Here is a 27,273-nt window from a genome sequence, read left to right as displayed (position 1 = left end):
TAATGGAACCAAAGTTTAATTGAAACAAAATGCACAACACCATAATTTAGTGACAAATATTCTGTGCAGAGAATATTACATCAAACCCTAACAATCTGCAGATATTGGCCTTTAGTCCTGCTCTATTAAGACGCTAAGGGATCCATTTATAAAGCAGTGAATGTGGCTTTCATCGAACATTCTCTGGTGACGAATCAATCACTCGCATTTAAAAACACATGCATTAGGAAGATTCATCTGCTGTGAATGTTGGCTGAATTTCAGATTCATTACCCCTACTGTTTTACTGTGTCCTTCAAGAACTAAAATGAAAGTCATGGTCATAGTTTACCTCCAATATTAAAGAGGGTCCCCTAGTCAAACATTATATTTAATATAATTACCTTGGCTGTAGGAAGTTTAATGACAGATAACCAATGAGACAGCCTACACTGATAATAATGATGTAAGAGGCATCTCATTACCTAACTCTGCATGTATGTACTACACCATTTCTTATTAGCAGTAAATTGGCTGCACTGATACACATACGAGAGTTTGCCATGTCACCAACAGCTCCAGGCATCTTCTGGGCTACTCCATAGACGGAAGACACAATAACAACTAGCCCACCATCTGAAGGTATCACTACTATTAACAAAGCTATCCTCCGCTGACAAGTAATGCCATGTAAAAGCAAGACTACAAGAATTTAGGTACGTGATTTTCTCTCCTCTCTAAAATAATTAAATAATACATTGGCTGGATTATCTCTGTAAACTAGTTTTCTTTACTAATACTATCTGCCCTAGTGGTGTCATTGTACCATGATGTAGTAAAGTATATTTGTAAAACATGCCTGCAAATAGTTATAGTTGTCAACAACTGGAGAACAAAATGACCTGATGAGAGAGAAGGAATGTTATCAGAGTTAACAAACAACCGTGTCTACAGTACTTTTACCCAGGCTACCTAAAACAGCAAATCAATTCACAGCAAAGCATTTTTTGGGAAAATTGTACAACCAAATCTCTGTGCTTCTTCTGGTAAATAATAAATGTACAAAACAATACTAAAAAATATGAACCCACTTTACTCTTTTTGTTACTGCAGCATTGCTGGATTGTTGAAGAAAAGGCACCTACGAGTAAAGTGCTTCCTATAGCGTCATTATCAGATTAGTTTATATCCAATAATATTCCATCCTGATGTAGTGTATTGTGACTAATGCACATTCAAAAAGTCAAAATGAATATTTTTTTTAATCTGTATGGTAGGTCACTCTGGTGATAGGGGTAGGACAGTATGTGGTTCTCTTAGTTTTCAGCATTTCAGGCCTTACAACACCCAAGAGATACCCTGTTTATCTAATACTTTGCTCATTTTTAATGTCTTTATGATAAGTAATACATTCCATATGTGACCGGAGTTGTGAACAATCCTGGAACAGGCATGGGAGGTCTCTGAAAAGAGTTAGGAGGTCCATAAGGTGAAGCAGACCCTAGCTGGGCAGTTAAAGGAAACGGAAGAGCAAAGGATGGTAGTAATGGCTTGGCAGCCATTTTTAGCTTCTCTAGTTCAGCCTCTTGAAGCCTCTTTGCTTTGGCTCTTCTGTTTTGAAACCAGATCTTTACTTGTGTCTCTGTGAGGTTCAAAGAGCTTGAAAATTCAGCCCTTTCAGCAATAGAAAGATATTGCTTCTGTCTAAATTTCCTTTCCAAGGCCAACAATTGAGAAGTAGTGAATGGAGTTCTTGGCTTTCTGTTATTCTTGTGTTTCCTCAAAGTGCATGGTGGAGGGCTTGGATGTCCTATGGAGAAGCGGAGAATCATAAAAATGATTAAAAAGTTACACAACTGTGCATCTATATTTTAATTCCACTAATAAAACTGGTAACAGTGATCAAGAAATAACATGCTTCACAATTATATTGGTTTAAAAATTATAAACACAGAAAAGTTTGTAACTCATTCTTTTAGATTTACTAAAACGATGGCACAAATTCTTTCTCGGATATATCTACCAAGGAATCTGTGACATTTTTCTCTGTATTGGATGTTAGAGTGTTACTAAACCCACAATACTAAAATCAATCTGAATATGCAGTAAAAGTATCCTTGTTATGCTCAGTGTGGAACCTAAGGGGTTAATCCTCTGCATTGTGTAAAAAGGCTGGTTGATCCTGTCTTCTCTGATTCTTTCTGTCTTATACAGTCCAAATCCATCTGCCGATTGTACAGAGCAGCAGTCGCAAGTCTGTGCATGCTCTGTTTTGTGTATATTACTAGAAAGAACATTCCCTCTATGATTGGAGCTATTCAGGTCACATGACTTTGACATCACACATTAGAGCATGTATAGAGATCCTAAATGACAGCCCAGTCCCTCCTCCATGCCCAGTAACTTAAAAAGTACACAGTGGGTGGGATGTCACATCTAGATTGATGGAGGCACTGCCTCCCATAATATCCTGTGGACACAGGCTTTAGTAGAGAGTGCATGTGATTGGCAAAGAGCCAATCAGCGCTGTCCAAACAGAGGGTCATGGGTCATGCAGCCTCTGCATGGAGGAGACTCAGAGAAGAATGAAAACTCCTCCTAGAAGCTGAACCAGCACTCGGCTGGACACAGAAACCAGTCACATGACCACTGTATACCACTGCTGAGAAAAGGTATTTAGTGGTTCCACTTTACTAAAATAAATGCATTACCATGTTTTATGTACTGTGAGGGACCTCATATTGTTAATTCAGTAGCATGAGTTTAGTATCACTTTAAGCAACCCCTTTGAAACTTTGCAGCTATGCAGCTAGAGTCATAGCACGGACTTCATTTTTCATGATAATGGTAAACTATAATTTGAAAGGTCCCTTACATTTTTTTTTTTAAATATGCATCTTTTAGTTAACCTTTTTAGAGAGATAGAGAGAGAGAAAGAAAGAAAGAAAGAAAGAAAGAAAGAAAGAGAGAAAGAAAGAAAGAGAGAAAGAAAGAGAGAAAGAAAGAGAGAAAGAAAGAAAGAAAGAAAGAAAGAAAGAAAGAAAGAAAGAAAGAAAGAAAGGAAGAAAGAAAGAAAGAAAGAAAGAAAGAAAGAAAGAGAGAAAGAAAGAGAGAAAGAAAGAGAGAGAGAAAGAAAGAAAGAAAGAAAGAAAGAAAGAAAGAAAGAAAGAAAGAAAGAAAGAAAGAAAGAAAGAAAGGAAGAAAGAAAGAAAGGAAGAAAGAAAGAAAGGAAGAAAGGAAGAAAGGAAGAGAGGAAGAGAGGAAGAGAGGAAGAGAGGAAGAGAGAAAGAGAGAAAGAATGCCACCATATTAACAAATCAAAATATGTACTCACTCTAAATACATTATACTTTCTCTTCAACAATAGGTACACTTTCCTAGCTCTGTTCTGAGTGCACTGAAAAAAGTCAAGAAGCCTAAATAGCTAAAGTGTATAGTTACAAAAAAAAAAGTTGTAATCTTACACCTACAGTTGATCCAGAGGAAGGCAACTCACCCCCAGCAAAGCATGTCCAATTTCCCAATTTGCTCTAGCAGGGGAAAAAATTCCTTCCTGATCCCCCAAGAGGCAATCGGATATTCCCTGGATCAACCTTACCTATAAATGTTAGTATCCAGTTATATTCTGTATATCCAAGGAATAATCCAGGCCAACTCTTGAGGGACTCTATTCCACATTTTCACAGCTCTTACTGTGAAGAAACCTTTCCATGTTTGGAGATTATATTTCTTTTCCTTCAGATGTAAAGAGTGCCCCCTTGTCCTCTGTGATGACCTCAGGGTGAATAACTCTACACCGAGTTCACTATATGAACAACTGATGTATTTATACATGTTGATCATATCCCCCCTTAATCTCCTCTTCTCAAGAGAGAATAAATTCAGTTCCTCTAATCTTTCCTCATAGCTGATCTCCTCCATGCCACGTATCAGTTTGGTTGCCCTTCTCTGTACTTTTTCCAGTTCCCCAATGTTCTTTTTGTGAATTGGTGTCCAAAACTGAACTGCATATTCCAGATGAAGTCTTACTAATGATTTGTACAGGGGTAATATGATATCTCTCTCTCTGGAGTATATGCCCCTTTTAATACAAGAGAGGATTTTGCTTGCTTTAGAAACCGCAACTTGGCATTGCATGCCATTATTAAGCTTATGATCTACCAGAACTCCCAGATCCTTCTCCACCATTGATTCCCCCAGTTGTACTCCCCCTAGTATGTATGATGCATGCATATTCTTAGCCCCCAAGTGCATAACCTTACATTTATCAACATTAAACCTCATTTTCCACATAGTTGCCCAATTAAACAGTGCATTGAGGTTGGCTTGTAAGTTGGAGACATCCTGTAAGGACGTTATTCCACTGCACAGCTTGGTGTCATCTGCAAAGACTGAAATGGTATTTTTAATCCCAGACCCTATATCGTTTATAATTATATTAAAATGTAAGGGTCCCAACACTAACAACCCTAGACCATTCAGAGTATGAATCATTAACCACTACTCTCTCAACATGATCTTTTAGCCAGTTTTCTCTACATTTACATACAGATTGTTCCAAGCCCGTAGACTTTACCTTACACATTAGCCGTGTGTGGGGAACTGTGTCAAACACTTTTGCAAAATCCAAGTATACCACATCCACCGCCACCGCTTTGTCCAAGGTTTTGCTCACCTCCTCATAAAAAGAAGTCAGATTTGTTTGACAACTTCTGTCTTTCATGAATCCATGCTGTCTGTTGCTTAAAATATTTTTTCCCAGCAAGAACTCATCTATGTGATCTTTTATTAAACTCTTCAGTATCTTCCCAACTATAGAAGTTAAACTAACAGGTCTATAATTACTTGGTATAGATTTTGACCCCTTTTTAAAATGTAGGCACCACATTGTCCTTACGCCAATCCAATGGTACTATGCCAGTCATTAAAGAGTCTCTAAAAATAAGAAACAATGGGTTTGAAATGACAGAGCTCAATTCTTTAAGGACCCATGGGTGTATGCCATCCGGTCCAGGTGCTTTATTCCCCTTTATACTGTCTAATATTTTTGGATCATATCAATTGTGAGCCAATGTGGATCATCTGGAGCTGTGTCAATACCATGCCTATTATGGACAAGAGCTCCTCCATGCTCCTTTGTATACACAGAGCTGAAGAAGGTATTTAATAAATTTGCCTTCTCTTTGTCCCCAGTCACCCACTCTAGCTTATTTTGTAAAGGGCCTACATGTTCGGACCAGACCTTTTTACTATTAATATATTTGAAGAATTTTTGGGGGTTGGTCCTGCTGTCTTTTGCAATCTGTGGTTCGTTTTCAGTTTTTGCGGCCTTGATTTCCTTTTTGCATATTCTGTTATATTCTTTGTAATGTTTAAACAATGATAGCATACATTCATTTTTATATTTAATAAAAGCTCTTTTCTTATTATCTATAGCTTTTTTAACTTTGGCCACTAGCCACATAGGTTTGATTTTTAGCCTTTTAAACTTGTTGCCCATGGGAATATATTTTGCAGTGTGTTCACATACAGTCTTTTTGAAGAACTCCCATTTCTGTGTTGTGTTCATTGATGCCAATATTCCTTCCCAGTCTAAGTCTTGGAGAACAGCTCTCAGCCTTGGAAAATTAGCTCTCTTAAAATTGAGCGTTTTTATTTTTCTGTATGTGCTTGCTGTTTACAGCTAACAATAAATGAAATCATGTTATGGTCACTGCTACCCAGATGTTCTTTTATATGGACATTTGTAATAAGCTCTGCATGGTTTGAGATTACCAGGTCCAGCAGAGCATCATTTCTAGTTGAGGCCTCTATGAACTGTGTCCAGCAAAAAAAAATTTCTTAGTTTTTGGATAGATTAGGGCAGAACTGGAGCCCCGTCAGGTTTTTCCTATTATCTAGGGCTCTGTTAAAAAGATTTACCATCACTTCTTGTCCTGCTGACAGCGGTGTGACCAGACAGGAAATGAAGACAAATCTGCAACTTGGAAAACAGACAAAAATGAAAATCTGATTGGGGTTCTTGCCTTTTTCTCTACAGTACTATTGGAAAGTTCCTCTCACTTTCTGTTCAGTAAAACATTGTCAGCAGAACAGAAAGTGAGAGTAAATATCTATAGTGGAGAAAAAACATTACAGGGGTTCTAACCTTTCCCCACTGTATCGAAGACTAAGTAAAGTTTTGGCTGGACATGCACTCTAAATATTCATTCATTGTCGGTGAATGTAAGTGTTTAGTGATTGAGTTGAATGCTACACTTAACCTATATACCGATCACTGTATACTTGTTCATTTTATTTTATTTTCCTTTCCTTTAGTAATCTAGCCTCAAAGTGTCCGAGTTGAAGTCCTTATATTGCCAGTAAATTCAGTCAACATTAGCATGTGAGAACAGACTTTACATTTTTTAGGATATATATAATTTATTTTATTTACATTGTTTACGCTGTCTGTTTTTTTTAAAGATCTGGGATAGACCCCAGATCTCTCCTCTGCCTTCAAAAGTATTTGATCAAACCAAGGTCAGATTGATCAGATGCCTTACAAGCCAGCATGGGCTTATAAACAACAAACAAAAACCGTAAGTGACAAAATCCTTGTCAATTACAAAAAGGAACACAAGGGGGTGCTGGCTAAGTGCTGCATCAAGGAGTTTATTACGATTAAACAGCCAAATGCAAACTCACAGGAATAAAAAATCAAAGAGCTTATCTGCAGCCATGCCACATTGGATGGAAATCCATCCACAGGAAGAGCCGCTTGTGACAGCAAACAGCATGTTGTCGGTGAGGAAACCAAGTCCAATGTGCCAGGAAGTGAGGAGAGCCACTGTGGATCGCAGGACAGGATGTAATGTCACGCCTGGGGTGGGTATGGATGTACCTTCCTCCCCTCTGTGTTTACTGCACCTGTCTGGTGGCAGCGGTCCCAGGCTCCCCAGTCACACCAGACAGACTGGGAATGGTGGCAGAAGGGGGGGGGGGGGGGGTGTTCCATACCCCGTAGAAGTGATCAGGTGGCAGTAGGGCCCATCGTCAGCTGAAAATTATGATACCAGGATGATGGCTGCAGCTTCAGCTATCATCCTGGTAATACCACTTCACCCTTAGGAAGTACAGGTACATCCTAAGGACATGAAATAATTAATAAAAGGAATATTTTTTAAACTGGCCTAGGCTGCCTACATTCATTTGTTATACCCAAACATATGTAGGGGATTCTCCTATTTTTTTTTCAGTTCCCTTGCATTTGATTGGGTGTTTAAGCATGCACATGTTCACTGTAACTGGGGTAAAATTTGTGTGTTTAGTAAATCAGCTCTTAGGGGGTTATCTAATAAATAAGTGAATCTGGAGTTGACTGTCATCCTATCTGGCTACCTCCTATCTATGGGAGCTGGCAGGTGCCATCTGACTACAGTTAGGGAAGCACAGATAGGACAGTCTAGATACCCTGGCCCACTCACTACTGCCCCCTTTCTATGATAAATACCACCAGCGCTGTCTGCCTCTGCCACTCTTAACTCCCTCTGCAATGACTTGTCAGTAGCAGTGCTGGAATTTGTATTGTGTCTGTATTGCTAACTTGCCTATCTGGGAACAAGATAGCATTTATTAGTTAAACTGAATGTTTTTAGTGAACAAGTTTGCTGGGCCACCATAATAAAACTATGAAAGGGACAATTGTCCCTTATTATTAAGGTTCCTTCCCAATTCTAATATTACTCCAGAAGACCATTACATCTGTTATTGTAAGCTTTAACAAGCAGGGCCCTCTTGTATTGTACCTGTGCTGTCTGCCCTCATTTTATAAAGTGCTGTGCAAACTGTTGGCGCTATATAAATCGATTAGAAAAACAATAATGATAATTTTGTATTAGTTAAGATTGGACATAGATATTATTCAGGTGGTTGATTTTTTTTAAACATTCTTTAAAAATGCATTCTTAAATCGCTTAAGAATAAATATATTCTATGCAGATCATGCATGAAAGCAGATCAATCACAGAATGAACTGGCAGTCAGTTTCTATAGATTTAGACCGAATGATTAAAGTCTGATTTTCAGTATGCAACCACATTTGAGAAGACATTCCTAGAAATAGGAATAAAAAATATGATTAAAAAATGGTTAATGCGGTAGTAAACCACCCCCCCAAAAAAAAACTAAATAATTGACCCCCTGCAGGTTTGGGTCCTAATGGACTAGTTTGCACTGCATACTAGTACATTATGACAGACTTACCTGTGCATGAGCCTTCCAGAGCTGTGCTCTTGGCTCTCCAGCACCGCCATCTTCACCCAACAGGGGCGGACTGACAACTCATGGGGCCCCCGTGCAATAGGGGATCATGTGACCCCTGTGTCCTTGCCCAAATTCAAAAAAGCCTATGAAAAAAGGTACCAGGGGCATCTCATGGGGCCCCCTACTGACCCCGGGCCCTCGGGCAGTGCCCGAGTTTCCAAATAGTCAGTTCGCCCCGTCACCCAGTCTTCCTTTTGGGTTTTCGGGCTCCAGCGGTATGAATGGCCGGGGCTGTGATGACGTCACTCCTGCACATAGCCCTTGACTGTGGTGCGGAGCTCTGAAGGTCTAGCACGCTGTGCCGTCCCTTTAGAGCGCATGCACCAGTGACATCACTATACCTACAAGTAAGACTTATTATAGGCTTACCTGTACGTACAACTTCCAAAGTGGACTTTACTTCCACTTTAGGAAATAATTTGTAATTTATTGTGTACACTTGCAAAGTAGTATGTGGTTTAGTTTAGCTATATGTGGTGCCATCATGGCTTTTTCTGAAAAAAAAAAAATGTGTGGCTTAAATGTACACTTCAGTGATGGAAGAATCAATGTTCCTATCAGAACCTATGCTGACCAAATGAATATATATATATCACATTTTTTGAAAATTAAATTTTTTTATAAAAAAATTACATCATAAAAAATCATTGTTAAAAACAAACTTTTCAATCTGTTGTTTGAAAAATCAGTTAAATTTCCTACTTCGTGAATATAAAGCCAAAATCTCTTTTTTTCAGTATGTTTGGCATCATTGCTCATCGTATTCAACTTTCTAGAGCAAATTATTTTTTGTGACTTTATTGCAACGATTCCTACCTAACTATACTGGCAGTAACAGCACTTTATGTGACAGGCTGACAACGCTAAGCCACTTCCTTGCAATTAATAGCAACTGCCATGCCTGCACTGTTTGCACTGTTAGCCTTTGGAATGCCTATAAGGTCTATCAGATAGATAACCCAATGGACAAGCAAAGGAGCTTGTATGCCAGGCTCACAATGCCACTGCTAGTTGCAGAAATCTGCCTATTAAATCTGTATGTGTATAGACACCATAAGTGTTTATAAGTATAGGGAGCCAGACTTCATCAGTTTGTCTCACCTCTCTAAAATAACACTAGTTGGGATGTGGAAAATATGCCTTTTTACCTGACTGTCACAATAGGTTTTTAATTTTTTTTGTGTATCTTTTGGGGAAACTCAATGGGCATGTGACTTTTTTCAATCTGACAAACTATGCAAATTGTATTTGTCTTGTAACAATAAAAATGAACCAAAAAGTCAACATTATTACAAATGTGTAATTGTAATGACTTTTCGTTCCCTTTATTACAACAGAAATGAAAAAAATATAAATTGATGACCCAGTACCCTGGATTAGTAATTGCTATTTAACATTTAGAATTTTCAGACCTTTGAGGTTTGATAATATGTAGTCTGTTGTTAATGCTTTGTCTGTATTTATTATTTGTCAACCTCAAAGTCCATTATAACTACTGTACATTTTAGACCGAAACATGGAAATTTTTATGGTATTTCTCTCAACGTAAATTCATGTTTCCTGTATGTTTTCCTTACATAAAATATAGTACATATAGTTCAGATTTTTCTCATTGGCTCTGCATCAGTGATACATTATTTACTGACAGTTAGGGATGGGGTTTGGGTCTGCTACAACCATGGGTTTGAGAAGAGAACTCAGGAGAACTTTTTTTCATACCTTAATGTACTTCATGGCCTTTGAACTATAGCCAACAGGCTTAGAACAGCTAATAAGGGGGCTTTTGGATAAGCCAGCCCCCTCTCTATAAAAAGGGGACACAGAGTGTCATTGTATTGAAAGCTGCAGTAACGGTACAGAAAGCTGACAAACTGCATAACGAAAGTTAGGAACTTTACTTTAATTCTAATTGCTAGCTTTTTGGGCAATCAACACCTTTGCTGTTTTTTTTTTGTTCTAATTATTTGCCTCTAATTTTACTTGGTTGTTTTAAGGCCAGTGGTTTCTTGTGGCTACTGTTCCATCCATAACATCTTTTTTTTTTTTGGCTGTAAGGCTTCACTTTAAAAAGAATTTATTGGGGTATATTGTTTATTATTTAATTCTATTGGGTTTTTATTTTAAGATAAAATTATTTTGTTTTGTTTTTGGCAACAAAACTTCACTTACAAAAATTAGATTTTTGTTTCAGGAGTAGTATTTTGGAGTTTTCATCTAATTTTGTCTTTTTTATTTTATTGAAAGGAAATTTTTTAAGTCTGCCCTCCTGAGGATTTACCCGCCTTCCTGACCAAGCCATTTTTTGTGTTACAGCGCTATGTTACTCTAACTGAAAATTGCGCGGTCATGCAACGATGCACCCAAATGAAATTTCTATCTTTTTTTTCCCCACAAATAGAGCTTTCTTTTGGTGGTATTTTATTGCCTGTGCGTTTTTTATTTTTTACGCTATAAAAAAAACCTGACAATTTTGAGAAAAAAACAATATTTTTGACTTTTTGCTATTTAACATGTCCAGTAAAAAAATGTTAAATTAAATTTCATCATATATTTAGGGCAAAATGTATTCTACTACATGTCTTGGCTAAAAAAAATCCCAATATGTTGGTTATAGTGTCCCAATAAGTTATAGTATCTACAAATGGTGGTATATATACTGTAATTTGTTTTCTTTTTTTTTTTACTAGTAATGGCGGTGATCAGTGACTTATAGCGTGACTGCGGCAGGCATTCTGACACTGGGGGGGAACTGACTTGGTGTTACTGACATCCCCAGTGACACCAATACAGTGATCAGTGCTAATAAAAAGCACTGACACTGTATTAATGGCACTGGGCAGGAAGGGGTTAACATGAAGGGCAATCAAACTGTGTGCTGTGTGTGTTTTACTATGGGGGCTGTGTCTGTGCTTTCCACTGTAAGCACACTGCTTTTTATGGCTCTGCTATGCAGAGCCATACAAAGCAGTATGCTGGAGCTGACATAGGAAAGAACTGTATTGTTTACACACCGTACTCTCCCCGTCGGTATGACTGGGCGATCACCGGGTGTTGGTGAGTAATCACTGGCTGGGACCTGGCTGAGGCCGCAAATGGTGGCACGGGTAGGGCGCATGCGCCCCCTACCCGGAAATGCAAAATCACGTACCCTTGCCACCCTGTAGCAGTATTTCTACTATAGGGCAGTGGGAAAGCGATGAACACCATGTACAGCTTTATGGCATCCCCCAAGCATGTTATTTAAAGGATTTGTGTATCTTCAATTTTGTCTTTGAAGCAAGATGAAAATATGTTTTATATAAATTAGAAGACCATACCAAGTAGCACTATGCCTGGGAATCCCTCATTCCTAATCTCATATATCATTTACCATCCTCTATCTGTATATTTATGACAAATCTGCAATATGAATATACTTAGGTTGGTTTACATTAAAATGGTGGTCTAGTAACAGAGTAGTACTTCCAGCATGTTATAGGATGAAATGTAGCAGATAGAAATAGTAATAGAAGGTCCCGATTTAAGCTACACTCACATGGCATTCAAATTTTATAGATCTTATTACATATGTTTTTGTCTAGCACAAAAGTTCCTGCAAAATGATTAGTAGATACTTGTGGAGAACTGAACCTTTGTTTTTCAATAGCTGCATCTGGCTAATGTGTACACTGATGTCCTCAGATGCAGATTTGTGAAGTTTGTGTTACGGATCTACCCCAGCACCTGTATGAATGTCTACACAGAAAACAATGCAGCTGCGTTCAGATCCGTAAAAAAAAAATAGTTTTTTTGTATGACTCTGAATGTAGCCTTAATTCTGAAATTATGAAAATAAATCTGCTCTACTCCCATCATAACTGATAACACAGGTCTGTGACTAAAAAGCTGTTTGATTATTTTCATCTAATTTCCATGTATTTTGGTGTGCTGAAAACAAATAACATATTGAAAAAACTCCTAGACGTCATGATTTGCTACAAAATGCAAAATTGTCTTCAAATTTATCAAATTGTTTTAATTTTTGGTATTTTTTTAATATTATATACACATAAGTGTATTTAAGATATAAAATGCCAAAAAAACCTTAAAGGGGTTGTCCGAGTTATGTAAAAAAAAATATAGCACTGTAAATCTGATGGTCAGCAATATATACATAAGCTAAGCAAGTTGTAGGGAAAAAAAATTCTATTTCCTCATTTCCCTAGTTCTCTTCTGGCCCTTTGTTGTTATTTTCAGGTAAACAATCTCTGCCCCTCCCCCCCTGCAAATGGGGTGAATACAAGTGCTGCTCTGAGTGACATGTCTGACTACTGGGATACTCAGCAGTGTGCTGTATGTGTAAGCCTCAGCCCTGAGTCTCTGCTTCTAATGGTAGAAGGGGTTAATCTTTCCTGAAGAATCCAGTGGGTGGGATACCAAATACCCTTGTTTTATGTGTCTATGGGACAGTCGAGACCGACAAAATCACTGGACCAAGAAGAGTTGGCAGCCGAGGGTGCAAACAGTCGGTGAAAAAAATGTCCTCCGAGAAACTTTGGTACCTTCCCATAAAGCTCTTCTACCACCTCTCCACATAAAATTGGGATTGATGAAGCAATTTGTAAAATCACTTCCAAGAGATGGAGAATGCTTCAAATACTTGGTCACCAAGTTTCCAGGCCTGTCGGAGGCAAAATTGAATTAAGGTGTGTTTGTCGGACCAGACATTAGAAAGCTTATAGTTGATCAATACCATGACGGATCCTCAAAAAGAAGGGTGGATTGCATTTAAAGAAGTCGTACAGAAATTTTTAGGCAATAACAAAGATCCTCACTACAAAAAGATCGTCGGACGAATGCTGAAAGCATTTCAAGCTTTAGGTTGCCTGATGAGTTTGAAAGTACATTTCCTCCAGTCCCACTACTTTCCTGAAAATTTGGGAGCTGTGAGTGAGGAACAAGGTCAACGATTCCACCAAGACATTAAAGAGATGGAAAGGAGATACCAGGGAAAATGGAGCATTACAATGATGGCAGACTACTGTTGGATGCTTCAGAGAGACATTCCAGATGCTACTCACAAGCGTAAATGCACCAAGAGGAGACTCACAGGGAAGAAGAATCGAGTTTAGTGTGTGTAGGTGAGCTCATTTCAGTTCAAAAAAGGATTTTCAGGGAAAAATTGTAATAAAACTTTAATTTTATAAGTCTATTTCCATTTATTTTGAGGTATTGCCTTATTTACCATAGATACCTAAATTGTCAGAAAACGTGATGTCCTATGACAAAATGGAGGTTTTTTTGGATTCAGCACACCAAAAAACATAAAGATTACGTGGAATAACCAAAACAGCTCTTGAAAAAAAATTTTTTGCAGACCTGTGTAATTCACAGGACTCTTTTACCATATGATCCATGAGGTTGTCTGTTTAGTCTTGATTTACTAAAAGCATTGATGCCTTTCTCTGATTTACTAAGAGTGGAGCAGTCAGAATCTGGTGCAGCTATGCATGGTAGCTAATCAGCTTCTAGCTTCAGCTTGTTGAAGTAAGTTTGACAATAAAACCTAGGTGCCAAATACAATGCAATACAATACAAATGCAATACAATACAAAATGGAACAATAAAACCTGGAAGCTGATTGATTTCTATGTACATCTGCACCAGATTTTTCACCATGCAGTTTTAATAAATAACTGCCTCAGTATGATATGCGCATACAGGCATATCTCACAAGCTGCAGTCCATACTTCCCTTCTTTTCACAGGAATAAGCAATCGATAATTATGGAATGGACTAAAGTTACGGTTTATGAAGTTTTATTTCCAATGAACTTTTCATTATGTATGTGAATTATACAGATTTAAATATGTGCTCTTACAATCAGTTTAAAAATGACCATCTAACCCTAAGACCCCATTCAGACATCATTTTGTGGGAACAAGCGCTCCCACTTGTGGTTTTCAAAGTGCGATTTACAAACCTTTCTGGGTGTCACCCTTTTTGGGCGACAAGCTTAGTGTTTAGTGCTATTTTTAAACTTGCATTTTGCCGCTATTCTGTCATGTGGCAGATGCGACAGAATCGCATTGTATTTGGCACCTAGATTTGAAATCGCGGGCAGAATCACAGCAATTCTGCTTACAACTCCAAATCGCCTAATGTGAACATGGCCTGATTCTTATCCAATCAGACTGCTGCTTCCCTTATACATGAAAGTTATCTATGTCAAACATAACAATCCCACCCGATTTCAGTGCCTATAACTAGTGATCCACCTGAAAGCAAAGACACCAGAAGTAAATTACGAGACAATTTCTATCTGCTAGTTGAAGTGAGCCTATTACGGTTTGATGAAAAAACATGTGTTACTGCTAAAACTACCATCCACATGAAAATGAATCTGATTAGGTGCCACTGCTGTAAACCAAGCTATATGTGAAAAAAAAAAAATACATTCCATAGCCATACATGCAATACAAGTGTAAGATGCCGCTGATACTGTCCGTGAAAGCCATACTGTTCTTTAACATCATGTACAGCTTTAAGGTGTCCCTCAAGCATGTTATTAAGGATTTATGTATTTTTAGTGTTGCTCTTAAAACTGAAAGAAAAGACCCTCTCTCTGTTGCATCTTTTTTTAAATTGGTACATATCCCACCCATCACCACTCACAGTTGGTTGAAACCTAGGTAATGAAGCACTTTTTATAAGCAAGATAATATTCTGCTATTGACCATGCCATAAGTTCCTCCTCCATTCTTGAGAAAAGGCCAATTTAACCACTTGCCCTACAGATTTACTCCCCTTCCTGATCAGGCCATTTTTTTGCGATACAGTGCTGCATTACTTTAATCGACAATTGCATGGTTATGCAACGCTGTACATAAATTAAATGTGTTTCCTTTTTTCCACAAATAGAGCTTTCTTTCAGTGGTATTTGATCACCTCTGTGGGTTTTTTTTGCGCTATAAACAAAAAAAGACCGTCAAGTTTGAAAAAAAAACCCAATATTTTTGACTTGCTGCTATAAAACATATCCAATACAAAATTAAAAGATCAAATTTCTTAATAAATTTATGCCAAAATGTATTCTGCTACATGTGTTTGCTAAAACAAAATCCCAATACGTGTAAATTAATTGGTTTATCTGAAAGTTATAGTGTTTACAAATGGCGGTATATATACTGGAATTTATTTATTTTTTTATATACTAGTAATGGCAACAATCAGCGACTTATAGCGGGACTGCGGCAGGCATTCTGTCACTGGGGGGGGGGACTGACTAACTGCCACTGACATCTCCAGTGACACTAATACAGTGATCAGTGCTAATAAAAAGCACTGGGGTTAACATCTGGGGCAATCCAAGGGTTAACTGTGTGCTGTGTGTGTTTTACTAGAAAGACATGCTGTTTTGTATCTTTGCTTTTTATTTGAGATAAAAATCAACATGTCCTTGCTGACAGGATAGATACCTGTGTTGTTTACACACTGGTCTCTCCCGTCAGCTTTCCCAGACGATTGCAAAGTGCCGGCTCGGAATTTCTACCCAGGACCCAGTGATTGACATCTCTAGCCACCAATAGCGGTGCGTGCACGCCCTCTACCTGGAAATGCAAATCGCGTATATATACTTGATTTTACGCAACCTTGCCGCCCTAAAATATTGATTCATAAATTGGGTAAATTTGGTGAACCTAATGAATGTCTATGCTCATTTTCACTTTGTCCAAAGTGAAACATGTCCAAACATGTTTGCAGATTTTTGCGTTCTGCATAGAATCATGCAATCAAAATAAATCTATTGCATCCTCTGATCTATTGATCTCTAAAGGAGATCAGAGACACCAAATGTGTCCAATTTGCTCATTTCTATGTTCAGGCTGAAGAAATGGAGATCATTGAAATTATTGATAATAGGCAATTAATTACGCCCATAAAATAAATAGAAGAAATGAATAGAACATAGTGTAGCAAATCAAGTCCCACAAAATATTCAAAAAACTATAAAGGCACACCTAACCAGTGTTGAAAACTGTTAATAAAGAGGAGAGGTGATAGTGATAATAGCTAATTCGTTCATAGGAAAATACACAGCCAATTCATGCTGTGGGTTCAGTGTAATAATGTATAACATGACCTTTCAACCATTTTAAACTTTTAATAACAAAAGTCCTGGCTAAAAGCTGACTCTATACCATGCTTGTTGTCACCTTTGTTTGCTGGAAAACTCTCTTCTCGGTGCCTCTCTTTAAATAGTTTCACTTTGTTCTAGGGCTTCATTTCCATGGTTAAGAAAAGTTGATAGCAGGCATCTTGTGGTATCTGCTTTTGCAGTGGCTACAGACATTCATTGGTGGCCAGCCACATATGCACGAACCACTTGCCTTACAATCTTTGCAAGAAAAGCTCTAGAGACACCCCAACACAGGCCCCCTCTCATGGAAAAGAATGGAGACCAGCATGAAAAAAAATATATGCCAGCCAATCAACCTTTCCTTTGAGAAGATTTGTGCAGAGGGATGTCTTTTGCTGTGAAGAAAGCCTATAGACATAGGGAGATTTACTAAAACTGGTGCACACAAAATCTGGTGCAGCTGTGCATGGTAGCCAATCTGTTTCTAACATCAGCTTTGACAATAAAACCAAGAAGCTACATAGTTACATAATTAATTTGGTTTCTATGCAGAGCTGCTCCAGTTTTAGTAAATCTCCCCCATAAAATTGTTCCCTAGTTGGACCAAAGGTTCTCTACTTTTGGTGCCCACATTTATGTAGAAATTTTTGTAGTTGCTGGCAGTGTTGCTTTAAAGTTTGTTTTCAGCCAAAACTTTCTTTGAGTTCTACATTGAGTGGAAAAGAACTGGAACCCCTTGTACAATTTTACAGCTATCGGGGGCTTTAATATCGAGAGATGTTCTTCATTAACTTTTTTACAACAACCATGGAAAAAATTATGAAAGTTCTTGATATCCAAGACCAAAATAATATATTTTTGGTAGAGTAGCAGAAGACCTAAATCCCCCCCCCCCCAAAAAAAAAAACACACACACCTCCCCCAATCAGCTTTTTACTACTGTCTGTGCCCTGTTGTCACCATGAAAGTAAATCTATAAATCTATCTAAGGAGGTCTCAGGTAGTAGTCAAACCTGACAAGGATTCCAATCCTCCACCATATCAAAAACTAACCAAGGAGGTCCCAGATAGCAGTAAAATGTAACGAGGATTTTAATGCTTCCCCACCCTATCCAAAGCTAACAAAATTATCAAAACATTTTATTTTGACTTTCAAAAATGAAAAAATTGGAGACCTTTGCAACCTGCCTTTCTACCATGAATGCCTTGTATACATTAGCATACTGCAATTATCAGCTTTACCAGGAAGCTTTAGATTGACTTGGAAGCTATGGGTCACCTACAATGAGAACCTGTTAGTCTTTGCATTTGAGAAGGCATTTTTGTTTTTTTGTAACAAATGTTCATTCTTTTTTTTCTCAAACCAGTAACCATTTTGTGCTGTGCTTCATCTACATAGAGCAGTATCTTCTGATAAAAAGTTTGAAAATATGTTTTATTTAAATTAGAAACATACCATCTGGCATTCTGCCTGGGAAACCTTCATTCCTAATTTCATTTAACAATCACCATCCTTTATCTGCCTGTCTATGACCAATCTGCAATATGAATCTCCTTAGGTGGGTTTATTCTGGAATGGTGGTGTAATAGTATGTTTAGCATGTTATACAGTGAAATGCAGCAATAGCAACAGTATGGAAGTGGACCCATTTATACTACAAACTTTTCACAAATAAATGTACCCCCACCCCATCAAAACTGATATTTCATAATAAACTTTTAGCAAGTATGCTAGGACCATATGATCCATAAAACTGACTACTCAGTCTTGATTTATTGAAAACACGGATGTCTTTCTCTGATTTACTAACAATTAGTATGAAGTGCACATACATGAATATTTCACAAGCTGCGGCACAAGCATTCTACAATTCTTCTCACAGGGACAAGCAATCAAGGATTTAGCAATGAATAAAGTTATATGTGATATGCAGGTTTATACATGTGCTATTAAAATCAGTTTTAAAAATGGCTCACTAATTCTAAAAGCTAAACTCTAACCTGAATTAATGGACCAACACCTATCCTATTGAATTACTACTTGCCTTGTACATGAAGATTAGCTGCATGCAAACATAACAATCCCACCTCACTAAAACGCCTAAAACTAGGGATTCACCCGAAGGCTGCCAACTCTATATTGTCACTAGGAATATGATCAGAGAATACATATTACATACAAAACTAATCTATAATTTTATTTTGTATTTATAGTGTAAAATATTACTGAAACAAACCCAAATAATATTATGTCCCAATTGTTCCTATATTCTTGAATATACAGCTAAAGGAGTATACCACAAGCTCACCCAATATGTCCCACCTAACATTGGGAGCATCTTTGTCTACATGGCCTTGCACTTGTTAACATGTGTGCTCTACCAGGATCTGCACATTTTGATCTTTGATAAATTTGTAAAAAAGTTACCTATTGGCCTTCGCCAAATATGGTACAAATATCCTTGAATAATGGTGTAGTTTAAAAAGTTTTAAAATAGGAATGGTATTCCTATATCTTTTTTTTTTAATAAAACCCATGTGCTCAAAAATAATTTAAAACTAATTATTATGTTATGTGAGAGGCATCCAGGGACTGACTATGGAGTACGGCGTGTTCATCTGTTTAAATGTACATACTCATGCACAAGAATGCATAGGAGAGCTTGTATCATTTTGCCTGCAAAGAAAGTGAATACCACTCCACTCTGTAGGCAGTTAAGGCTGCCTTAGTAAATTAGGCCTTAATTTTCCTGAACTCCCCAGCCATGGCTAAATGCCGTAAGAAGATTCCCATAGGCTCACCAATGTCCCTGAATGCTGGAAAACTGGCAAACACTAAAAGATACATTTTCAAACTGATTGCCTCAGACACAAAATTGGCTCATGGAAAGTTATATTTTTTTTAAATCTCATGGTTAGGTTTTTGAAATAAATACAGACCAGTGCAAAATTTTAAAGGGCTTATTCACTGAAGGAGTAACTTTTATGTTGGCCCAGTGAAATAATTCATATACATTATTAACAGGCAGCACAGTGGCTAAGTGGTTAGCACTTCTGTCTAGCAGCACTAGAGTCATTGGTTCAAATCTCAACCATGGCACTACCTGCCTGGAGTTTGTATGTTCTCCCTGTGCCTGCATGGGATTCCTCCAAGTACTCCAATTTCTTCCCACACTCCAAAGACATGCGCTATATAAGTGCCAATAACTTTTAAAAAATAAAACATGATTAACAAAATAAGAGGGATCCATTGCAACAAAGTTGATTGGATGCTTGAAAAACCAGGGGTTTGCTGGATCAGCATAAACATGGTAGTTATGTTTCATAAATGTCTAGATTGGAACAGAACAGAATGCCAATTTGCCCATACATATTACATACAAACCTAATCTATATTTTTTAATTATAGTGTAAAATATTACTGAAATAAACCCAAATAATATTCATTATGTCCCATTTTGCCCATATTCATGAATTAGCAGCCAGAGAAGCATACCACAAGCTTACTCAAACTGTTCCACCTAACATGGAGTTTCCGCGTGCGCTCTGCCAGGACCAGCACAATTTGATCTATGATAAATCTATGTAAAAAAGTTCATTGTTGGCCTTCGACAAATATGTTACAAATATGCTTGAATGCTTGTGTGGTTTAAACATTTTTAAAATAAGAATAGTAAGTTGACTTTTTTTGAAAATTGGTACCCTTATAATGAATTATTTAAGCTATTAATTTAGCTGTACATTATCGTTAGTTTGAGTAAATGTAATGAATACTGTTCAAATGCTATTCCTATATCTATTTTTTTTTTAAATAAAACCCCTGGGAAGTAGTAATTTCTATGCTGGCCTAGTGAAACCATTCAAAAACACAACTAACAAAATAAAAGAGATTCATTGCCACAAAATTGATTGGATGCTTGAAAAATCAGAGGTTTGCTGGATCAGCACAAACATGGCAAGCTCTAGGTTTATTTCATAAATGTCTAGTTTGGAGCAGATTGGAAATGTACATGTGTGCATGTTCATACAGTCTTCATTTTGAGAAATTTTATTTATGAAATGCAGTTTTGCAATTTATGACAGATATTATTAAGGCGGTTCAAAGTGCCTTAACTATGTGTTGAGCGCAGCAATTCATAGCAACTGATCAAAATTTAATAGGGATGATTTACTTAAAGTACTAGAGGATGTTCACCTAGCAAAATAAATGTTCATTTTTAAATTTGAATGAAAGTAAACTAAGAGAATGTGTGTTCACTATGAAAACCAAATTTAGAGCAAGGGAAATAGAAAAAGCAAGATTTTTGCTAGCACGTGATTGTGTATTCATAGCTTTACCTTACTCACAGTCACTTTAGAAAGTAAATATTCACTTTGCTAAGTAAACAGCCACTACTCCTTTAGTAAATTAACTAATTTTTACAGAGTAAAACAATGGGGTTAATTTTCTTTTTACTTTTAATTTGATACTTTTCTATTAAAAAGCCTGTTAAAGCACAATCTTTAAAAATAAAAATGTCAACTAAGTTATCACTTAAAATGGACTATACTCTCAGAAATGTTATATTGTATTAAAAAGGACCCAAGGCCAAAGTTTGGCACACACATTTTTGAAGAAAGAAAATAGTTGTGGTGCATAAAAGAAATTGTTATTTATGCACTTTTTAGCATATGTGTGCCTTGAAACATGTATCTCCTCACTAGCCCACAGGTTAAATAATTTACCGTATAGTGTTAAGCTATCTACAGTATATATTATATTTATTTACAGGGAACATTGTATGGATGGACAGTTCTGTTGTCTATAAGGACATATGCAGCTGTGAGGACAACACAATGGACCACCTGGTTTGCCTGTGTATGGGCTGCTATAGTTTTTTCCAACTTACCAAGACTGCATTATCTTCTAACTCCCAATCCTGTTATTTAAAAATGTATACATTTCCATTTTTTCTCTGATTCAGTATTAAAGAAAATGTAGGTTTCCTAAGCGGGCATAAAATGTTTTTTTGTAAGACTTCTCCCAAATTTTAGTTCATTTATGGGACCATTTTGGGTTTAAGTTTACCCAGTTGACAATCTCATCCACTTCAAATTGCCCATAAGGGGAAATAGTAAAAAAAAAGTCCTCTATAACTCAATTGTTGGCAAATTAGGTAAAAGAGGCTTTATTGTAGTAAATTATTTAGAATATATTTTATAACTTCAATTACACTGAAATGGCATTGCAGGCCATGCCTCTTAATGTTTTTTGCTTTGGTATATAAACATAAACACACCTCTTATATAGGACTGCTGGTATGGTGGTTTAATACAACATTTTTACAGTATACACCACAAACTTGATTCAATTTAATATTTTAATTTGCTGTCTGGACCTAAGAATTATGTGGTCTGCGTCATGGCTCTGATAACTCCCATTATAAACAAAACTAAAACAGGTCTCATTCTACGGCTCTGGATTCCCAGATCAAAGTGAAAATGTGGCTGCAGCTCCTGGGTTATGAACTGAATGCAGGGCAGTGTGATCTAGGGAAGAGGGGCTGTGAAGAACGGTTCCTTTTCAAAACAACTTTTATTGAACAGGCACAACCAAAACAGCATGAAGCAAAGAGAATTGATTCTAAGAGATTCATGTGGTGTCCAAGCAGGCCTCAGGGCATCCACTGCCCCCTCCTTTACTTCCCCAGGATTCACTTTAAATAAAAAAAAATCTTCTAGACCAGTGCAGGATAGATAGATAGATAGATAGATAGATAGATAGATAGATAGATAGATAGATAGAATGCGTTTATCCTATGAACCTTTGACTATAAACAACAACTCTTATATTTGCCAATTATTTAAAATCTCAGAGCAATTGAGCAATTTCCATCTAATAATTATTATGGCTAAGGAAATAAAAAAACAGGTTTGATTAATGTTCATTAAGGAAGCCCTAATGAAAAAAAAAATATTTTTATTTCCTTTTACACCATAGCTGATGTTGTAAAAAAATATATATATATATATATATTTTTTTTTTTTTATCTGCTGTCATTTATTTAATTTCATTGGCTTTACTAACTTGAAAGCCAGTAAGATTATTACAGCTGAACCAAAGTGTTAGTTACTAATAAACTTCCAAATGAAAACTTTAATAACTTAAAGAAATATTGTTATGAATACTTAGAAGACTATGCAGTGACATAATGGGGTAAAGCTACTGGTACATATAGAAGGTTATATATGCAACAGAAATGGCTATTATATATTATATCTGTGTGTTAATCAATATTTATTCTCGCTGCAGTTTTAACTGACTGAACTTCACTAATTATCAGTTCTGAATCAACAGAAAAAAAGCTTGGCTATTATTCTGACTTATTCTCCTCTTCTTTTTTTAATTGTACAGCAATTATTTATTTTATAAACATTTGGGGGTATGGGTCTTAAGTTTTATTATTTTCCATGGTCTGTATGAACAGGAAAATTTGCAGACATTAAAAGTTTACTAAAAGAGGGCCTCTGAATAACTGTTTGTGTGATGGCTAGGAGGGGGAGTAATTATTCTGAAAGCAGAAGCCTTTTGATCTCAAGCTGACTTATCTCAACTGCAGAACATTTTCTTTGATAAAACAGTCAGAAGATGCAGTTCTTCTAACAAAGGCCCCTTATTCAATGTCAGCATTTTTGCTTTCTTCACAACTGTTGGAAACTATGGAAAATTGATATTTGTGGATCATGTTAACCTCCGGACAGTCATTTTTCTGTGCCATCTTCTAGACTGAATTCTGTTGTCATTAGTGAAGGAATCTAAAGGAAAACATTGTATCCTTCTAATATTGTCTTACAACTATTAGATTGTTCTTGTTTTGTTAGGAACACCCAATTCTGGCACATGTGAGAGCTTTTACATGATTTTTTTTGTAAGTTCTATTACATTTTAATGGAACAGTCAATGTGAATATTGGCAGCTAGGGCACTATCAGTACTATGCAAGCAACCTTTTTCTTTGAAATAATTATTGCTTTTATGTTTGTTTTTATCACTTTGTATTTCTCAATCTCAAAGGTTGAATTTAGAATGCCATGGTTCCTTGAAAGAATATTGCCATTTGCTGATACACACATTAAAAAGGAAAATGCACTGAAATTAAGTCAAACTAAAATAAGTTTGATGTTAATAACCTGAAAAAAAAATAATGTTCACTTTGCAAGGTGAATGTTAATAAATAAGGTGAGTCTGTGCTCCCTTTAAATATACTATAAAAGGTGAGTAAAGTTAACACAAATCAAGCACAACTGGGTGATTCAAGTTGTGCTTCACTTTATTGAATAAACTCTATGGCCATGACTTTGCAAAGCAACAGTTACTACTCCATTAGTAAATGTACCACATATGTACACATACACACACACACTATATATATATATATATATATATATATATATATATATATATATATATATACATACACATACACACACTATAGAGAGAGAGAGATAGAACATCATTAAAGGAGAGTTGATGTTGTTAACTTTAAAAAAAATGTTTACTTTGCAAGGTGAATGTTAATAAATATGGTGAGTCTATGCTCCCTTTTTGCATATACAATAATTTGTGAGTACAGTTAACATGAAACAAGCACATTTGGGTGATTCAAGTGAGCACAGCTTCACTTTATTTAATAAACTATGTGGCCATGACTTTGCAAAGTGAACAATTACTTTTCCATTAGTAACCATTAGCAAACCTACCCCATGTGGACAGACAGATAGATAGATAGATAGATAGATAGATAGATAGGGAGATACTTAGCTACAGATATACGTGTGTGTGTGTGTGTGTGTGTGTGTGTGTGTGTGTGTGTGTGTGTGTGTGTGTGTGTGTGTGTGTGTGTGTGTGTGTGTGTGTGTGTGTGTGTGTGTGTGTGTGTGTGTGTCAACCTTAATTTTTCTCTAAGAATTCTTTGCTGCAGAAATATTTAATTTGAAGTTAAAGGTTAAAAAATACCTCATTATTGTAAGTGATCTCATGATTCAAGTGGGCACAGGATAATTTTATTTAATAAATTCTGTGGCCATGACTTTGCAAAGTGAACAATTACTATTCCATTAGTAACCATTAGCAAACATAGCCCATATGTACACACGATAGACAGATAGATAGATAGATAGATAGATAGATAGATAGACGGATAGACACATGTTCTTCTATACAGTATATGTATATGTTTTCATTTATCAGCCTTAATGCCATCAGATTTTACTCTAAGTATTCTTTGCTGCAGAAATGTTTAATTTAATGGTAAAAATATTCCATTATTGTACATGATTTCATGTGCAGAAAAATAAAACAGAGGGCATACACGAAATGAAGAAATAAACAGTCATGTCACATGGGATTGTCAGGAGGCATGGAAGTTTGGGCCAAGGGAGAATCACTTATCTGCCATGGGAGCTACAAAGGCTTGGCAGTAATTTAGAATCCAACCACAGTCCTACCATTGGCAGAATATGGGTCGTGGGGAACTTTCTTCTATGACAGTGACTTTCTTTATAGGAATTTGTGGTACTGGATTTGCAGAAGAGACTCTCCTGTGATGCTGGTATAAATACATACTTAAAATACTACTAATTGTCAATATTATAGCAAGCATAAAAATTACTTCTAATGGGCAATAATATAGCAAGCATAAAGAAATGTAATGTAGAGTTGCACTATACCTTACATCCCTATAGACTTCACAGGCTGATTTCACTTACTTGCTGGAGAAGAATATGATGAGCTCTGATACCAGGGGTTGCTGCCTTTCTCTTCCAGGCTCTCGGGGTCTGGTTTACATCTTTCCTCCAAGTGGGGGAAGACACTGCCAGGAGATGTCCCATTTTCTGTCTTCAGCATCCTAGCTGGGAATGAAGCCTGTGCGGTTCCAGAGCTGATGGAGTCTGCAGATGGAGCTTTGCTGGGCTTCCTATCAGAGATGAGAGCCTCCACACTGAACGGCAAGGCTTGGCTCTTCCACCCACAGGCCACCTCTGGAGTGCTGCTGGCCACTGGCATCTCTGTCTTGCTGTCCTCGGGCTCTTTGGGGCTTGTCCCGGGGGACCCTGCTTGGTCAGAATTCATATTCAGTAGATAAGGGGCCATAAAATGTTTGCCAGGGTGATGGACAGTGTAATGGAGCAGAAGATGAGCTGTACTTGGTCCAAGGTGAGTAGGGGATCACAGGTACCTGAGGAACTCTGCCAGGAGACTACGCAGTTGTAGAGAAGGGACTGTCCCTACTTACAAGACATTCGGTAGTTACCATCTGCAGGAGATCGACAAATTCTTAAGGTGACCACTTGTAGATGACAAGCTGTCTCTGGTTTTAGAAGTAGTCACCACCAGAAAGGAGCTGTACCTGGTTCAAGGGAATGGGTGATCGATAGATTTTTAGGGACCAAGTGATCACTTGTAGATGATAAGCTATCTCTGGTCTTAGGAGAAGTGGTAACCACACGCAGGAGAGGAGCTGTTCCTGGTTCAAGGTGGGTGGGTGATCAATAGTTCTTTAAGGACAAGATCACATTTAGAAGAGGATTTGTCCCTAGTCTCAGAAGAATAGGTGGCCACCAGCAGGAGAGAAGCTGTATCTGGTCCAAGATATGTAATTGATCGATACTTCCCTGGACAAAATGATCACTTGCAGATGATGAGCTGTCCCTGGCACCTGGAGCATAGGTGGTCACCAGGAGCTGTATCTGGTCCAAGGGAGTAGGCGATTGCTAATTCCATAGAGATTAGGTGATCGCTTGTGGATGAGAGGTTGTCCCTGTTTCCAGAATAGATGGTCCCAAGAGGAGAAGAGCTGTACCTGGTCCAAGGGGAGCAGGTAACCTAGTTCTTTAGAATTTAGGTTAGCGCTTGTAGATGGGTTGTCCCTATTTCCAGAATTTACTGTTCACCAGCAGGAAGGGAGCTGTATCTGGTCCAAGTGGACTAGGTACTTTCTAGTAATTTAGGGACTAGGCGGTCACTTGTGTCCCAGGAGAAAAGGTGCTCTGCAACAGGAGATATTATGCATCTGGTCCAAGGGAATAGATGATTGCTAATGCCTGAGATATTATGTGATCGCTTGTGGATGAGAGGTTGTCCCTGTTACTAGAATAGGTGGTCGCCAAGAGGAGAAGAGCTGTACCTGGTTCAAAGGGATCAGGTGTCCTAGTTCCTTAGAGTTTAGGTTATCGCTGGTAGATGAGCTGTCCCTGGTCCAGGGAGAATATGTGGTCACCAGCAGGAATGGAGCTGTATCTGGTCCAATGGGAGTAGGTACTTATCTGGTCCAGTGGGAGTAGGTACCTACTAGTAATTTAGGGATTGGATGATCCCTTGTAGTTGAGGAGCTGTCGCTTGTTCCAGGAGAATATGTGGTCACCAGCAGGAAAGGAGTTGTATCTGCTCTAAGGGGAGTAGGTACTTATCTGGTCCAAGTTGAGTAGGTACCTACTAGTAATTTAGGGATTGGGTGATCCCTTGTAGTTGAGGAGCTGTCGCTTGTCCTAGGAGAATATGTGGTCAGTAGAAGGAAAGGAGCTGACTCTGGTCCAAGGGGAGTAGTTACCTACTGGTAATTTAGGGACTAGGTGATCCCTTGTAGTTGAGGAGCTGTCCCTGGTCCCAGGAGGATAGGTGGTCACCAGCAGGAGAGGAGCTGTCCACGGACAAGAGGTGCTGCCACAAGACAACTTCAATGGCAGAAGACATGACAGGTGTCAGTTATCAGTGATCTGGGACCAGGACACCAGGGAATATGACACCTTCCACATCCTAGCAGCAGATAATGAAAATCCTTCTAGAAGTTTCACAGAGAAGTTCACAGGTCTCCGGATCTTTGGTCAGCAAGG

General features: G+C 37.6%; 1 protein-coding gene across 1 annotated transcript; it reads right to left on the bottom strand.

The window, feature by feature from the left end:
* On the bottom strand, nucleotides 1–27,273 carry LOC149460163 (homeobox protein MSX-2-like). The gene is made up of 2 exons (XM_089680031.1): nucleotides 25,150–27,273; nucleotides 1–1,789 (listed from the first exon to the last, which is right to left on the bottom strand). Exons 1-2 carry the CDS (start codon nucleotides 25,532–25,534, stop codon nucleotides 1,374–1,376), a joined length of 801 nt encoding a protein of 266 aa, XP_089536157.1. The 5' UTR covers nucleotides 25,535–27,273; the 3' UTR covers nucleotides 1–1,373.

Source organism: Staurois parvus, unplaced genomic scaffold (genome assembly GCF_062004578.1).
Source record: "Staurois parvus isolate SC_StPar_1 unplaced genomic scaffold, SC_StPar_1.0 ptg000234l, whole genome shotgun sequence".
Taxonomy (NCBI): Eukaryota; Metazoa; Chordata; class Amphibia; order Anura; family Ranidae; genus Staurois; species Staurois parvus.
Note: the sequence above shows the minus strand (reverse complement) of the source record. Positions and strands in the feature narration are given on the sequence as shown.